The following is an 18,682-nucleotide window of genomic DNA, read 5'->3' as shown; positions in this document are numbered from 1 at the left end:
GTACATCCAGTCTCCTCCATCCTGCTCTATTGTGCAATTTACAAGATTCATGTTTATTTAACTAGTTAGTTTACAGAATAGGATTTCACACACAGAACATGTGATCAGTTTCTAAAAGACAACACACAGTACATCAACGATAAACCAAAAGAAACCACAGGTACAAGAGGAAAGTTAAATACTGAGTAAACTACCTTTATTTGTACTTAACTGTTTTCCTGCAGTGTAATAATAACTCATTATCTTTTGGCTAAACTTGCTTGTGTGACATTACCTCGCTGCTAACAGCTAATGTTAAAGCTAACCCTCATGGTAATGTTTGTATCGCGTTGTCATGGCGAGTTATCTTACATATTGCTTACACATTTATTACACCGGTTAGACACTGCTGTCAGCACATACATAAAAACTAACCACACTTACAATCAAATATAAGCAGGGGAGTGGCTAAAAGGCACAGAGAACAACAGCGGAGGGGCGCCACTGAAAACATCATGGCGCCACGTGGGGTGCTACGATCAGGACATTCGGACTTGTCACAACAGGAAAAGCTCAGGTGTAACTAATAAAAATAACAGCGGCTCCATTACATTTATGCGAGTTAGTTAGCTCTGCAGGTAAGCTAGCATGCATAGTGGACAGTTTTGACATGTGAAGCTGTAAGCAACATTGATGATGTATTTCTATTGTGCATGCTGGCTCAGATACGGGTTACTGGCACATCTAAGTTGAACACGTCCATTATTAAAAGCATTTGCTGCATCTGCACATGTTGCAAATACAATAGTCTGTACCAGAGTCGTAAAAACAGGCATGCCAAAATGGAATGAAGTCATTATTAGAGTTGTTAAAATGATTTCCCTTTATGCTTTATTATTTTTTTTTATATATACAGTCTTATTTGGTTTGAATGTGCAAGCAGGTCTTTGCTCAATGGAGCTTTTAAACCACTAATGTTATGAGGAGACAACTAGGTTATGACTTTAAAAATGTTATCAACTTTTTTGGATTCATAATTTCATAATTAAATGCTTCATTTGTACATGTGATAATAAGGGGTGGAATAAGAAGCACAGCTGAAACACTCTGTCTGTCTGCTCCCCCGCCCCCCTCCTTCCCTCTGACATGCTTTTCCACAGCATACCTGAACACCAAGGGTCTGTACTGGAAGCTCGCCTTGGGGGGCTGTGTTGGATAACTTGCTGGAGCCTGACAGGGTAAAAGGAGGCACAAGCAGCACAGAACAGGCAGCTCTGGCTGGAGGTGAGTGCTACATGACTCGTCTTGAGCTGTGTTGCGACCTCTTCCCCAAACTCCCTTAGCGGTCAAAGGTCAAACAGGGCAGCTGCACGCCACAGCAGCATGACGGCATATCCTTTCGCAATCAGCCCCCTGACAGTGAGAAATGAATAAAAATAGAACTGATTATACAATCAGGAATGAAGGGAACCAAATTAGCTCACGAGTTCTTATATAATTAAGCACTATCAGCTAAGCAGAGGTTCACTAAGTTAAGTGATGAATACATTCAAGCATCATTCAAGAATATGATGTCGACAATAAAGTTTTGCCAGTTTGTCCTCTTGGACATGTTAGTCAAAGATTTCCTGAAGCCATTGTTCCTGTATGTTGCACACACACTGCTCCCCCTTTTTTTTTCTCCAAAGTATGCTGTAGGTGTCTGCACTGATGAATCTAAAAAAAACTGTTGAACCGGTGAATTTTCCCTATCCTCCAGGCCACTGGTTACAAGTCATGGCTGTGAGGTATGAGCACCAACTTGCAGAAATGTGTAGCCTGCCTGACATACAGTAGGTAATCCATCACTGTGAGTATCGTCACTGTCACTGTGTTTTAACAGAGGAGGTAAAGTGAGGTACTCATTTCACATTTAAAGTGGTCTTTTTTCCTCTAATAACACATAGAACAATAGAAGAAAGTTACGTCTTTATTTTAAGTTCTGTCTTCGAGCACATATCCAGCACATTTAAACAAATAATAGGATCATCAGAGCTGAAGGTTAATGCATCTACTTCTTTAATGTAAGCCAGAGCTACCACCAGTTTAAAGGTATGTCTTTTAAACACATTGTTAGAAAACTCTGTTCTTCCCACTTTTCTAACATTGCACATTTATTGCATTCTGCAACAAGGACTGTATACTTATACTATATGCTATAATTCTGTTTTACAGTGGTATAATGCCCATGTTTTGCATGTACACACTTCTGCTAATAGAATCAGCTCAGCACAACCCAGCATTATATATCTGACCACTTGTATAAAGTCAGTTGTATAAAGTAGTGCTTTTGTGCTCTTCTTAATGTGGGCAGAATCTTTAAAAATAGCAGCTTTAGAGCCATATGGAGCAATGTGGTGAAAATGACTCCATGGATCAGCATGTAGGATACAATGTATGGGCTGGAACAGCTAACATGACTGGAGGGGTCATGTAAGGGTACAGGAACCAGGACCTTAAGGAGATAATGAAAACAAGCTTGATTCATAATTTCCTTTACAATCAAGAGCTAGATGTCAGTCAGACTTGCATCCAAACTCCACCACATCAAATGCCCTCAGGAGCACACACACCCTGTCATTTTGTAATATGAATAGTGACATACAGTGCCCTCCCACAATGCATCACTCAGCCAGTCTGTGAACCCAGCCTTACGGGCTTCCATTTAGACGCCACAGTATTTTAGTGCCGCCCCTGTGGATGAGAACTGCATACGGTTACAGGGCAGTTTTCAACAACTCAGTTACAGGGTGGGAAGGAGACACAGACATATGAAAAGGAGCTCTGTGAATGAGGCTTGACTTCCACTGCCCACAGAGCAAACCAGGAAATGGGAGAAAGAAGATTTTTAGTCAGTGTTGGCTAAGAAGAGCAAACCTCTGCTCTATATTAGTAACATTTGCTGCTAAGGGACTTTATGAGTGTCTCATGACTGCATTAAAACACAAATCAATGTATAAAAATATAACACATAATATGTTACATGCCACTAATTGTCACATTTATTGACACATTACAGATAAAGATAATCTACCCACGTTCTATGAACGCAGTCTATTAATGATGTATTGCCAAGGCTGTTTAGTACTCAATTTGTGTGTGTGTGTGTCTGAGGTTTCAGACTCATTGTCTCATTGTTTGTGTTGCAGCCATTATTAAATCAAATAAAGTTTCCTGCTTTTTCCTCCTCAAATGTCAGTGTATTGACTTCCATTCATATTCTGTGCTGCTGGTGTGAAAGCCCAAGCCCAGTTTCTGGTTTCTGGTTGAATCATAAATCCGCCTGTGCAGGAGTCATTGTAGACAGCTCCTCACTGTGGTCCTCGCTTACAAATGTTCTAAACCACCAATACACACACAAACACACATGTGCACACACACACACACACACACACGCACAGACACCAACCTACAGCTAGTTGAGGCCACCCACCCTTACTTCACAGTAGTCCCTCTGTCTTTCCATACAGCCGGGATGAGCCCCTGCTCTCTTCACCCTTGGTGCACTCAACAGCCCACCATCTGACTGCATAAGGTCATTTAGTCGTGACCTTTCCTAAACTTTGCTTCTGTGTCCAGCTATACTAATATAATTGGGGCGGCTGTGGCTCAGAGGTTGAGTGCGTCATCCATCAATAGGACGGTCGGCGGTTTGATTCCCAATTCCACTAAGTCAGTGTGTGTGTGTGAGTCTTCTCCAACTTAGATTCCTCCTGCGTGAATGGATGAATGAGGATGTAATGTAACGCGGTTTAAGTAGTTTAAATGGCTCAGATATTGTGTGTGTGTGAGTGAGGACGTCTAACCTTCGCCATACCACCTGTGATAAGGACGGTGCAACAGAGGGTGCGCAGCATATTTACAGAAGAATATGTCTGCTTTGAAGAGCGGCAGCCTCACATACCAAGGTCATGCAACTCTCCTAACTCTACATTTTCGTCCTGAGGGCTTAATGGAGATCCGCCTCGACCAGGTGGTGTGCACACACACACACACACAGCTCTACCTTCAGCTCTTCATGATTGGCTGAAAGCATTGCTGAGCAGTGGGTGATAAATTGTTCTATTAAGGGAGGGAAATTGGTGTAGCACTCAAACTGTCCATGAAGCCATCACGTAGAGTTATCGTGCTGTGCTCCACAGCAGTTTAGCAAACCTTCAAAAACCCTATCGACTCCACATAAACTAAGCTTTTATGTTATGGCTGAAAATTGCCATGTAAGAAATTCTTTGGTGTGGTTGTGTGAGGTTTATGATCACAAAGTGGAGAGAAGTTCTTTAAACGAGACTGAAGGGCCAAAAACAAATGTGGTTTACCGTGCCTGACAGAGAATGAATAAAACAGCGTCTATCAATTAATCTCAGAGAGGAACATCATTGCAGCCATGAAATAAGACTTTTATCAGCTGAAGCAATCGCTTGAGGTGCATCTCAGCTCCAAAGTGCTCAGACAGAAGGGCATTCCTGACTTTCTGAGACATATAAACGCCTTGTTGCATGTCTGGCGGTAAGATTCCTGCTTCCTTTCTCTCGTGCAGGGGCATCAGGCTGCTTCCGATTAGGAACACCTGTAGCCCAGGCCGGGCTGACTTCATTTCACTACGTAGACCTTTTTTTTTTCTCTGCACGGTTGAGATAGACCCATGGGTTTAAATCAGTGTGAGCAACAACTTGTAGAAGATTTTCTGATGCAAATCGCTGTAATCTTATAGCTCAATGGTTAAATCAAATATTTAGAGCACAGGACGGCTGTGGAGGCCCTCCGGTCTACATGATGAAGCGGACAAGACACTGAACCCAAACTGCTCCTGAAGATGTCCTTCTGGGGATGATTGTGTGTGAATGATTAGTTTCCTGATGGAAGATTGCAACCTTTCATAAATGTATGAATGATGTGTGAATGGGAATTGTAGTGTTAAAGCACTTGAGTGGTTAAAAAAAACTAGCAAGGTGCTATACAAGTACAGCCCATTTAGCATTTACAGCCATCACATTCCTACAGTGAGTTCCATTTGAAAGATGAGTCTGCCCCCAAATGTGCTCAATTCTAGTGATAAAGGGCACATTCACACATTCAACCTTGAGAATTTTGTCAAATACTAAAGAATATATAAGAGCGTAGCTAAACGTTTCGAACAGAATGAGGTTTAAATAAAATAGGCACTGAGTCGTTACCATCTCCATATACTTGGATGTCTTCTGCCTGCAATGTGACTTCTCAAAATGTAGGTAGCATTTAACCAGATGTTAATTGTGGTGTGCTACATGGTAGACCACATTGAAAATACATGGTTGTCACTGAGGTGGTTCTGTGTATGACAAGGAAGAGTCATTTTAGTGGCAAAAATATATCCCCATAACACCAAAAACCTTGGAATGGAAACCTTCCAAAACTAAAGTCCTGGCTTTCCGCAGATTACCTCAAATTACCCAAAATCGGGTTAGGGCTCCAGTTTAGGAGTTTCAGTCACATGATGACTTAACTTACCAATTGATGCAAGATTATAAAGTGTATTTATTCTTATGAAATGCTGTAGTAGCCAAAAATAATGTTAGTGAGGTGAGGGAACTTTTTCTTGCTTGTGTTAGACAGAGGACTGGAGTGAGTGTGGAGAAAGAGCTCTTTATACTCTCCTCTGCTCGGTGTGTAAACAGTCACAGACAGTGGCGGGTGGTTGGCTTGAGTGTGCCTGTGAAAAGTGCTTGTGTTTCGATACCATGTTAGGTAGAACTCATAATAAGTATAAAAAAAAACTATTCTCATTTGAATAATTATACGGTATCCATTACATATAAATATCACATTTTGAATCCAGGTCTCACAAAGATCTTGTGTTTTTTAATAAAAATGTCATTGGCTCAACTAGTTCAACTGTCAATTATTACTTCCTGACCTCTGATTATCATTCTCCCAGGTTCCCATGGTTGTTTCATTGGTTTTGAGTAGTTGTTGTGAGATGTTAAAGATATTCATTCCATCTCCTGCGCATCAACAACACAGCATACTGTCTTGATATCATGATTGTACTTCTCCAGATGTTCGATGAATATTTGGTTCATCTGACAGATTCATCTACTCAACCTCTTATTAGGAACATCTTGGAGATCTAAATATAGCATTCGTTCTAAAAAATTGAACAGTGGCGCATATTGTGTGGCTGCTTCTAGGCACCTGGTTTAATTCCTGACATGGCCAAATGTATATATAGACAACACGGACCAGTGCACTCGTAATTGTCAAAGTATTGAGGCATTAAGCCCCCGTTAATCTGTGTGAGGTTTTGCATTCCACAGTAAAAGCTGCTTTTCCTTGGTTTTCATTCATAAAGAAAACTACATGCAGCCTGATGATGGTGATGTTGTTAGAGAGCTACACAGAGCAGAGGGAGGAGGATGGAGCGGTCGCACGAGTGTTTGCAGGGGGTGGGGGGGTAAAGGATTCCAGGGTACCTCATGTAATGACTTTCTTAGAATCAGGGGTCAGTCAAGAGGACTGTCAGCTCCTTGTATCGCATGACTCACCCCAGTGAAGGCATGGACCCTGACCAGGTTCTGTCTATCAGCCATATCTCAACGGTTGTGCCTAAACCTAGCCAAACCTTAACCGTAGCAGTGCGAGATCAGAAAATGGTTTCATGTTTGAAATAGCAATATTGTCCCATCTATCCTGGTATCATATCAGAGAAACAGCTTCTAGGTGTGTGCTGTTTTTGTGGGGTATGGACCTATGACATATTTTGTCATTTAATGTGGAGGTATGGAAAAGTGTCGCATTGTCAATAGTCAATAGCAAATAGCTTGTATTTGCACATATTCTTGTTTTTTTCATGTAGATGCACAACAAGAGTTTGCCAATCATAATGACATGCTCCACCCGTCCAAATTTTGAGAGACACTGCTTCCCCCCGCTCAAAATAATGGCAGCAGCACAATACCAAAACGCTGGTGCAGTTCAAAACTCCTACTGCAGGATTTAAAGCACACAAGTAACTGTACAGAATGACTAATTGTAAATGCCACAGTAGTAAGTGCGTAGACTGCATAGCCAGAGAGATTATTCATCACTTGTCTGGTAGCAGTTAGTTGGCTTGGTTATCTGTTGGTTTTTGGGCCACCTCATTAGTGGAGACAATAACAATTTTGGACAAAGGCTGACTGTCATTATAGTCACAGCTGATAACAATTACATCCACATGCTGGCAGTAATCATGGGAGAATGTTTGAGACAGACTATATATGATACAAGATTTTATATCTTTTTAATAATTGTAATTCTTTAATGCTTGGAAATTATTACCAATCAAATGTTCAGACCTGTCTGATTGTCACAAAGTTGAAGTTCTGACACTTAAAATCTGAAATGAAATGAATAAGTTTGTGTGATGAGCCAAAATGTCTTGTGTCTTTGAATTATAACTGTGACTCACACAGCAATTTCTTATCAAATGTATCTATACATATAAATTAATATACATATAACTATCATTTTGAGCGCTACTATTTAGGCACCAACTGTTCTACAGTTTCAAGTAATCACTGCTGCTGCTGCTGCTCCTACTAAAAGTACTGCACTTACTTTATACACTCAGCTAACTCTGCAGTCCTCCATGCAAAAGCTTCCAACAGTGTATATTATTGTCTACTGTCGGTCACTATGCGCTCCTAATAGAGGAATTGTGATTTATATGGTGACAAGTTTACAGGCAGCGCTGCTCAAATGAAGAGGGAATGTGAGTTGCTCATCGTCCAGATTTTCCCCATTCGACAGGAAATCAAACCAGCAAACTTCAAATCATATGCACGCCTCACTATCCCCGAGGCTACCATCTGCTGCTGCCACCCCAGCATCTTTCATTCGAATCACTTACTGCCTCGCCATCGCTAATCTCTCCATTGGAGAGCACACCTGATGATACACACCTGTTTTATGAACTGGTAGGAAAGAGATAACAATAGAGCGAGACCTCCTCGAAACTAGAAAAGTCAAAAGCAATGCCGAGCATTTCTTCGTTCTTTAATTGGAGTATTCTTCTGTGAACCGTTTATGTGGGACGACTTGGACGAGAACCCACGGATAACACTAGAGCTCACTTTAGAGATGACTGCCCCTGCTCACTGAACCACGAGAGGACGAGATGTAGCATGAAACCTTCTTTGCCCAGACACCAATTCGTCCCAGAGAAATGTCTTTGCTTTCTGCCACTGGGCACCCAGGAGGAGCATCTGATACTGTTTGGCTGGAAGCAGGCTGAGTCTGGCTGACTGGGAAGGAAGAGCTGGCTGACAGACAGAACCTGGTCAGGATCCATGCCTTCACTGGGGTGAGCGATGCGATACAAGGAGCTGACAGTGCTCTGGACTGACCCCTGCTTCTAAGAAGGCCATTAGATGAGGTACCCTGGAATCCTTCATCCCCCTGCAATCACTCTTGAGGGTCGTCCAAAATGGTGCTTCGGTCAGCCGACCTTATTTTGTCTTGTTTCCGCCTATTCACACAGTCATTTGCAGAAAACTCTTTGAACAGGAAAACCACTGGGAACAAATGGAGTTATCTCACACTGTTAGCAGATGATCACATTTAATTTTTTTTTTTTTTTTTACAATTCTTAAAGGCACAGTGACCCATTATTCCATACTCTGACATATTTATTTTCCATTTAAATGAGAAAGAAATTCACAACTCGATATAAGTAACAAAGGAATAATTAGTTAGTGTTCAAAGAGAAAAGTTTTATACGTGACTGACTGTTAGAAGTTCAAAATATAAGGTACATACATATTATTTATGTCTCTCCAGTTCATAGTGCATGAGAAACACCATGAAATCTGTGAAACTCAACTAGGGGGATGAAAACAATTCTTTATATTTGATGTTTTGATGGCATGATGATCCAAAGTCTTCCACAGGTGTTAATCCAGGTAGAGATCTGGTACAAGAGGAAGCCATATTGGCATCATGTACATATTCTAGTGGATCTCTCATGCCATGAATAGGCGCATCTGCGTTCCTTATGAGTTATACAGATATATTCCTTTAATTTGTCACCCATGACACTGATCAAAATTCTCATTTCCTTGTTCCTTCTTATCTCTGTGCATTTTTATATCCAACACTTACATCCACCTGGATTATATCTGATCCAGTGTCAGCACAGGTATATGCGCACTAATTTCCTCCTACAAACCGAATCGTTATATTCATTTAATGTGACCACTTCACGTATTTAATGTGTAGTTCTGTATTTGTGTTATTGCCCATATTTAAACCTGTTGTTGAGGTTAAAATGTTTTTTTTTTTCTGAACTAAAGCGTGTTGTTAAGGAGGGCTCGTAGGAGAGAAAGTTTGGCTTTAACAGTTCCTGAACTCCTTTTGCTCCATAAAGACTCTATTTATGCAGCAGATAACAACAGTTATCTCAGGTAGTGTAAGATTAGTGGTCTGGGGATATTATAAGTATTTTAGAGAGAACATGCACGCACCATTCTGTCATTTCATCATTCCCGAGTCGTTATCTACTTTGTCACTGTTTGAGTTTTTCTCCTTTTTTCCTCAGACGCACTCGGAAGAGACTTGGGGGCGCATTACAAAGCTAATGGGTGGACCCGGAGGAGAATTTCCAGCCCCGTGATTTGCTAATCGGGGGCTGGTTCCCTTGTCATTTCCCTGTAATCGTGGCTCCGGTTTGTGGAGCTTGCCCAGCCCTCCCGTCCGTGGACGCACCAAGTGTACCGACTGCACTCTGTGCGTTTTGGTTAAAGCCCGACTACCTTCACTGTGAAGGCTGGGCACTGGGAAGGAGGATTGGGGGCCTCGGTGTGGCTGAGAGAGGAGGCTAAAACTCCTCACTTATGGCTTTTTTGTAGGACACTTTTCATCATCACTTGGGACTGTGGAAGGGACGTCATTAAAAATCACCTGAAGTCGCCCAAAAGTTTTATTCACTTGTGGGCGTCCGACCATGGAGATGCAAAGGTGGTCCACAAGGTGGAAAACGAAAAGGTGGCTTATGGATTCCACTGTAACCGCATTCATCACTTTAATCCTGGCTCTACAGGCTACCAGTGTCAGGGCAGGTAAGATTGTCAGGGACTTAACATCTTTAATGAACTTTATCTGGCTGAAAGGCAGCGGAACGGCGACCGGCTGGGAAAACTCGGTGGCTGATGATGGAGATTGGGGGATAAACAGATTTACCTGGACTCAGCGGCGTCAAGTTTGCTTCGTGGTCAAATTTAATTGATTCACCCCCGTTCTTCAACCAAAGTAGTTACATCCAGGCGAGATTAACCCATATACCTGTACGATTGAGCGCTGTAACCCACCAAACTAAACTCTCAGTGTGAGTAAAACTGTACCCTGCTCACAAGACGACCTACTGTGGTGAAGTTGACGGTGAAACTTTGTCCTAGAAGCAACTTAGACACTACGTGCTATCAGGGGATGACTGCCTAGGTGCACATTTCTGTTGGCCAAAACAATATATTTCTTAACACGCAGTTTGCCCCAGGCTACTTTTACGCATGAATGGAAAGCGTCCGCTGCGAAGATGAAACACCTCGCCTAATTAAATTCATCCGAAGCCGCTGGTATGTGCTTATAGAGATCAGGAAAAACAGAGCAGCGTTCCCTGCGTTTTAAGATTCACTTGGGCTGAAAGAAAGCTCTTTGTTTGAGCTGTGGTCCGCTGGGTGGATGTGGACACGGTTAGCAGGGTGGATTTCCTCAGCCAGATGACACTGGACATTTGTCAGGCTGGACTTTGGGAAACGTGGTCAGCTGATAAATATGTTGAACTGTACTGAAAAGCATCGATGCCACTCATTGACTTGACGTCTTATACTTCTTGTCATTTCTTGTCAAGGGAATGTTGTGGAATGCTGTAATTAGTTTTTTTTTTTTTTGTTGACCTGATTGTCAGCACCCTAATGAGAAGGCTACTCTTCATTAAAAGAATTCAGAGGGTGTAATCCCACCATGTAAAGAGGAGGATAGGCTATTCAGGATAGATGGTTGATGATACCACGGTTATGAGGCTTACAGTACGTACAGTTTTGCAGATGTAAGGATGGGTTTTTTTCGTGTGCAACATTTGTCCGGTGATAAATATGTTGTAGCGGAAAAGGCCTCAGTTGATCTCAGACCTGTCAGTGCAGAGTGCAAAGCCCCTCTGGGTCTGCAGGGGGGCCAAGTGGTCAGGCAGGTTCACCCTATCTCCACACTGGCCTGGTCCACACTGAAGCCCAAAAGCTGGCCTGTGCAACCCCCCTCCCAGTGCCCAGCGCTTCCCCTCAACTTTGCACTTAGATGTTTGGTCGTCTGCAGGACAAGGCTGTGTTGTGTAAGCGGTGGGAATGCTTCCCCTCTAAGTACTGAGCAGTTATTTGATGATGGTCCTTGTTGCACTTCCCTATGATTTCAGAGCCTTCAAAGAGCAGGCCTGCGTATGGGCCTAGCCTGCAGCCATAATGACCACAAGTCACAAGGTTCAGGATTACATAGGCCTCACACCTAGGCCCATAGACGGCACTGTAAAGATTTATTGTTGCATACAGATACAGGTAGTGATCTCCATAATGCTAATTTTCCAAGATGGAAATTCAGCTTTGTTCAAAATAAGGTGAAAATGTAGTTTACACTAAGGAAATATCACAACACTTTGACTTAAAGCAAGAAAAAAGAGTGTTATCACAGTTTTATTTTATACTGTACAAATCAATTTTTGTCACATTTTGGTCATTTTCTCACTTAACATTTCCTCCTTTTACTGTCATTTGTTTCCTGTCAGGATTACAACCCGGTAGTTCAGAAGACACTGGACCAGAGTGGTAGTTCAGATTGAAAATCTCACTGCTGCTGCCTCTTTTTTTTTTCAAATCTCAAGTATTCTGCTGCAGGCTCTGTGTTCCGGGGTCTCAGTCAGCTGAAGCTGTTTCTGCAGGGTGCCCTCACCATCTAGCAGTGTACAGACACGTTTTCTCAGCCCCCGGGGCGCAGGCTCAGATGTGCATTCCAGCAGACAAAGCTAGCATTTTCAGAGTCCTCTGCCCAATGTGCTCAACTGGGAACATCAGCTTATCAGCTTCTTGCTGGACTGGACCTTTGTCCTGCGTAGCTATCACACATTAATAGTCAGCTCCGGATCATTTGGGGACGAGCTTTTCTTCCTCCACACAAAGCTACAACTCAAAACTGTCAATTCTCAAATGGGGATGATCAGAGTAGCTTTCAGGAGATCTCTGCTTCTATTACATGTGTGGATTTTTGAAAAAAGGTTTAACACTACATGATAACTTGCTATGTTGTTCATATGGAGGCATACAGTCAAAGGAGCTAATGAGAGGAAAGGCAAGGGGGGGCGGGGGCGGTGGGGGGCGGGGTGGAGAGAAAAAAAAAATGCTTTGAAAAACTGGGTAGGTCTCAGTGAAGTTTCTTTGGTATGACACCAGCATAAAGCTGTCTTGTTTTAGCCGGCAGCATGGTGGAAGCTGAGGGAAAGAGAGAGGGAGAGTGGGGTGGTGTGTGTGTGTGTGTGGGGGGGGGAGGTGGGGGATATATAGAGAGAGACATTCTGGCTGAAGATATTATTAGAGTCTCAGGGAGCTGCAGGTGAAAAGGTCCTCCTCCGTTTACCAGCTAATTTCACATTTCTGTAAAGATGTAAGTGTGGAAAATGGCAGCAAGAGGATTTATTTATTTATGCTATCAGTTTGCTCCAGTCGTACATACTAAGTGATGAAGGATGAGCTGAGACTGAGATTTTTTTTGGCCTCTGTCCGAAGAATGGTGTCATGTGATCTCCTGAAACACACCGTTTAAATCCGTGTACCTGTGAACATGATGGAAGTAATATCAGATCAGTCGATCTGTGTCTTATGGTAATGTGTCATGCTTGTCCTCCCTTCCTCCGCACACTGCTGCAATCTGCATAATGACATTCAGACAAACCAATAACAGAAATAGAGGCTGTCTCGCCTGATCAGAGGGGTTGGCTAGAAGTTTCTCTCTTGTGCAAACTAAGGAAGGTCCATCCCTCCATGCCACCTGAGATCTGCTGGTAGCTACACGGGCTGTTTGCTCAGCCCCGAGGGCAAACTCACACCAGCTCATCAGATGCTCTATTTTAAAACCTGTGCACACTCATTTGGCCACCTTAACGGATTGGTCAGTATTGACATTTTCTCAGCACCTCTGTGCGAGGGTCGTAGCCTGGCCAAATTGTCACATCTGGAACATATGAGTCCCGGGGTTTGAACTGAAAGCAGCTCTGCAGGATGTAACAATGAGCTCCTCAGTTCACTCTCCAAAGTAAGTAGCTGGTTCATCCTCACAAGCTACAAGAAAGGCCAAGTTGTCCTTAGTAATGGCATTCCTACAGAGAAAACGTTTGCTGATTTTGACCTCAACCTCACTTTTTTCTTTTTGTGATGTTTTATAAATTTTGCTTATCTGTGTTTGCTCTATGTCCTCTGTTGGAATCAGAGTGAGTTGGACCCTGGTGGGTTGACATTGAAGATCCTCATTTATTCTAACTGAGCTCAATCATCCCACACCAATGATCCTTAGAGGAACATGTGATTTCTGCCATCACAGTCAGGATGCTTTTTGTGAAATGGCTTGTTGGAGCTCTGCAGATTTTTGTACTATGGATATGCATGGTTGCATGATGCATGATATGCATCTGGTCGATTGCAGGTGTTGTATATGGTCCTCGAACATAAGGCCATTTGAAACCTTTGATATTCTACATTTCTGTTGCTTGCCTTCCAGAAAAAATCCAATCCTTGAGTGAGACAGGCCCACAGCAATGAGAGATTTGTTGTCTAGGCCTGAATAGTGTGCTCAAATAACAGTGTTATCAGCACCGACTATCAGCACGTGATATTATACTAAACTATCTGTATCAGCAGTGCTCGCCGCACCTTCAGATTTAGTAGTAATAGATTCATGTTGCAGCGGGGACTTGTACCCAGACTGTGTGTTTCTCTGAGCAGAGTACAGCTCTCTAGCTGGAACGTTGACCAGAGAGGGTTGAGAGTGTCTTTTTTTTTTTTTTAAGATCCCCTGGTATCAAGAAGTTGAAGAAATTTCAGAGTGATCTGACCTCTACATGCCAACCAAAACAGTGGCTTTAGAGCTGTCAGGAAAGGCTTGCTGATGCTTTCTAGCACCTTGGCATGCTTATTTACCCCACAAAAGAGATGAATGTTATTACATTTAACAGTCTGCCATTATATTGCCTGTTTTAGTTTGATACTGTTATGCTCTTTGTAGTGAAGCGAGCACCCACTTTTATTTCAATTCATGGATTTTAAGCTTTTGTATGGGGCTTCATTCAGAGCACCCACTTACTTTACGTCCAGCGACCTCTTAAAGCAAAGTCTGGTTTATAACAATAGAACTGAATTGAATTGTCACATACGGATTGTATTGCTGGAGAGTAAGGCATGTAGATAACGTTCATGATATCATTTTGCATGAATTCTCCCTTTTATGGACCTCACTCAGCAAAACATCTCCTAGGTACGAATGGCTCATGTAAGAGAGACTCAATATACTGTGGCACTGTGGTCTCTGGCCTATCATGTTCACCAAGCTGATGTCTTACACTGAGAGGGTGTTTTGATGAAGAGGCATAATTATAATGCTTTCCCATGGGTCTCTGTGGGCACCATCGGGCCACCCAAGCTCCTTTTATATGAAGTGCATCGGATTGAAGAGAATGAAAAACCCAGAGAGCCTCTGGTGACCCTTATCAAGGTAAACCTATCCAGGTGTTACAGAACTAGATCTCTATTGGCACATTGTTCATTATGCTCTTTGGTTGGACTTGACGGAGACATTTCCTGTCAGAAGAGCCCGTAGAGCCACAGGAAGGCAACATTTTCTAACGGAACTATTCAGACGTGGTGTTTAGTGGGGAGTTTATATATTAGAGTATGTTGTGTCATTGATACTGTGACAGATGTGTCATTGTGCCATGTTGATGGCATTTGGAAACGGTGTTTGTATGGGATGATGATAATTAGGGCCTGTTGTTTTTTGCCTGAATCATTCCTGTGTTTATTTACCACACGCACGTTCCTTAAATTTGAAAAACCTACTATATAACAAACTGATGCTAAAAAGTTTGACATTATGCAAACAGTGACGTTCAGTATTTTTATCATCCATCATCCATGTGCCGAGGGTCTTTAACCAAACGTTGCCTACAGAAACCTATAATCTGACCTAACCCATGTTTTTTTTCTGCTCCCCTGATCAGCAGAGCCAGTGGACGTGCTAAAAGTATTAGAATTTCAAAATTACCCCGAAGGAGTGACGAAAACATCAGGATTTTGCACACACCGAAGAGCATCAAAGCCGGACTCAGCTTACAGAGTGTCCAAGCAGGTCCAGATCAGTGCCCCCACCACACAGTTGTTCCCTGGTAAGATAAACTTTCTAACTTTTAACTGACTTAACTTTGAAACCTCCTCATGTCATGTGTAAACCGGTTGTGTCTCAGTTCTGTGACTGCTCTGATTGTTATCATGTTGTTATCATTGTTAACATGCAAGATCTAAAACATTTGCAATTCTGTTCAAATAACTGATTTCTGTAGCTCTAGAGAAGTCTCATGATTTAGATACTGTGAGGCACAAATCACCTCCATTTCTATGAAGAGGCCGTTGGTCACATGATAATAGTGTTACACTATATTCATACATTAACTCTAACCCATTCACCTGTCTTTCCCAACCCCCCCTTTTTGGCCGGGCAGGAGGCGTTTTTCCTGAGGACTTCTCCATCCTGACCACAGTGCGCCCCAAGTCTGGCCTCCAGTCCTTCTTGCTGTCCATTTACAACGAGCAGAGAGTCCAGCAGCTGGGCGTGGAGGTGGGACGCTCGCCTGTCTTCCTGTACGAGGATCAGACAGGGAAGCCGGCCCCGGAGGACTACCCTCTGTTCCGCACTCTCAACCTTGCTGACGGAAAGTATGTTAAATCTCAAACACACACACTGCTGGACAGATACTCTACAACTGGCTCGTCTTATTTGATCATGTGCTTAATCAAAGCATTGTTGTCGTTGTTGTCTACAGTGGTGGGGTCTAGTTTATTGTAGTGGTAGTAGATATACTGTTCTGATATACTATACTGGATTAGATATACCCCCCCCCCATCCTCCCACCACTGACAGCCCATAAGCACCACCACACTTGCTACTGCATACAGTACATGCATTCACTCATTATTGAGGGATTTGCAGTTTTTTTCTGCTCTTTATGAAGTTATGATTGAGTAAAATCATAAAGTAAGTAAGTAAAATCTTGCTCATGTCATGTATAAAAACAATATGACCATGTGTTTCCTATGCTCAGATAGATCACTTCTTGTAATGACACTCATATCAGCTGTGTCTTGAGGCTGAGATATCGTAAATTCGTCAAAGGTATGCAAGAATTTACACAAATTATTTTTCCTGCTGTGTTGCTCTAAATAGATAAATCATTGTACAGCAAACTGTTAATCATAATATGATACAAGATATGCAAAAAATTGCTGCAACTTGACATCTAATATGTGTTTTACTTTGAGAAACTGTATGTTGTGTGATAGTGACTGCGACTGCAGATGAACAGTCTGAAGTGACTGGTGTGGAACGATGCATGTGACCCACGACCATGTTTGAAGTTGGATAACTGTTCCCAATAAGTAGTGTGACGTGCAGCCCAGGCCCCTCACTGTCTCTGGGGCTGAGGAAAGACGACAAGAGTCACTCTGCATGTTCGGCAACATCTGTTCAGTCTTTCGCAAAACTGTATTGTTATGCAGCCTTTTTAGGTGGGTACATGGAAGTCCTGTAGGTTCCTTAGTGGGTATACAGCATAGACTTGCATATCACATAGACTATACTACTGGTTGTCTATGGAAAAGCAGAATGTATTTTTCTATATTTTGACCACATTTCTCATGAATATACATGCATGCTTATTAGAGGTGGGATGATTTCAGTGGCATTTTAATCATCTTAATGCCGCTTTAATTTCCAAATCAACTCAAACATTCAAACGTTTTCTGCTTTCCACTGACTTGTTCTTCTTGATAAAAGCAAGAAAACAACCCAGATCTTCCTGTTGTTGCACCACAGGTGCTCATGACCGGATTATCCATCTCATCAGGGGTCCATGGGCACAGAGACAGGTCAGAGACAGGGAGACACTGGATTATTGGGGCACAGCAGGGACTGCTATGGGCAACCTGACCTCATCCATGAACTCACTGCCGCTGTTATTTTAGAGAGAGGAGGGGGGAGAGGAGAGGAAAGAGGCTGTCCTAAACTTCCTTTTTACCCCCCTGGATTACCTCACCCAACCAGAAACTGCACTCCTAACCTTTTAGCATAAACCTGATTATCTGCTCCCAGGTTCAGAAATCCCAGAATTCTCACTCAGAGCTTCAGCTTAGCCAATATGAGTCCATGTGCAGGGGCAAGGGGGGAATAAATAAACAGACAGGCTGCAGGGAAAATGCATCATTTGGAATAGTATTTCATATTGTCCTCCAGTGTTATTAACTTTTTTTCACTTGCTGAACATGCTATTTGGGGGTAGTTTGTTTTGTGAGCTTTGAAAGGAAGTCATAACCCGGTCAAAATATTTTCGTGACCCAGATTGGCTTAAAAAGAGATCAAGTGTGGACAGAGTTATCATGATAGAGGGAAGCTTGGTAAATCCCTCAAGAGTCTCATGTCAGCAATAACTGCTTTATGTGCATGCTGCAACAAAGCCAGCTTTGTGCTAGTCTTGTAGGGTTTCTATCCACTATGTAATTTTGTGACCCACTGTCTCAAGAACAACATTTTCTGTAGAGGATTTTGAACTCTTCTTGGTCTAGATACATTCCAGCTCCAGGCCATTGTCTAAAATGTTCAGTGAGTACAGCTTAGGCTGCGTACATTCTGCAGTCCCTGTGGATGTTTTGTCATTGTTATTAAGCCAAGCTTGAAAAGACAGGCACAATGACGATATTGATGAGGTGAAAAAGAGCATTATCCCTTTCCTAAAGGGAAGGGGAGGTGAATGGGAGGGTTTCTAGAGAGCTCTTACACTGAACGCTGTCGGTTTTATTTTATTCGAGCTTCTGCTGAAATAAGAGCTTTCATTTAAATGCTTAAACCTATTCATATCAACATTTGCTTCTGCTGCCACATAAAGTGACAAGCAATCCTTCCTCCCCTACTGCTAAGCTTAGAGAGCGTTGCATCAGCTCCATTTCCTGCCCTGCAATGAGTCTGTACAATCTAGATTTGCTCCATAATTGAACATTTTTCTTCTTCTGCTAAGATTTACCATACAGATATGCTATATCTGATTCATTTCTGTACATGTAATAAACACTCCTTATATTGCCATCTTGAGCTACAGTGGTGCCAGGTCTCATCTTCCACCTCAGAACAATGTTTTGACTGTGTGTCTCCTGCTCTGGCAAGGCAGGCCTTCCTGGATCCTGACACACACTTTCCACAATGTTCACCATGTCTGTCATGCCGAGTAACCCAGAAGGAGGATTAAGTTTGGAGTTTAATGAGTGTAATCCCGTGTTAAACAGGGCCAGAGTGTGGGGGCAAGAATGTGGTCCACTGCTGCCTGGTATGCAATAGTCCTAAAGTGCAGTGGCAAATG

The 18,682-nt window shown here is 42.5% G+C and overlaps 1 protein-coding gene across 1 annotated transcript in view; it reads left to right on the top strand.

Annotated features, from left to right (window-relative positions):
- The first annotated feature begins 9,976 nt into the window (after positions 1-9,976).
- Positions 9,977-18,682, top strand: part of col11a1a (collagen, type XI, alpha 1a) — a 77,217-nt gene continuing 68,511 nt past the window's right edge. The window contains exons 1-3 of the mRNA XM_070852861.1: positions 9,977-10,091; positions 15,281-15,445; positions 15,779-15,992. Of these exons, the coding sequence (XP_070708962.1) occupies positions 9,977-10,091; positions 15,281-15,445; positions 15,779-15,992 (494 nt within the window). The remainder of the gene's footprint in view (positions 10,092-15,280; positions 15,446-15,778; positions 15,993-18,682) is intronic.

The sequence above is a fragment of the Pempheris klunzingeri genome, chromosome 21, assembly GCF_042242105.1.
Source record: "Pempheris klunzingeri isolate RE-2024b chromosome 21, fPemKlu1.hap1, whole genome shotgun sequence".
Lineage (NCBI taxonomy): Eukaryota > Metazoa > Chordata > Actinopteri > Acropomatiformes > Pempheridae > Pempheris > Pempheris klunzingeri.
Note: the sequence above shows the minus strand (reverse complement) of the source record. Positions and strands in the feature narration are given on the sequence as shown.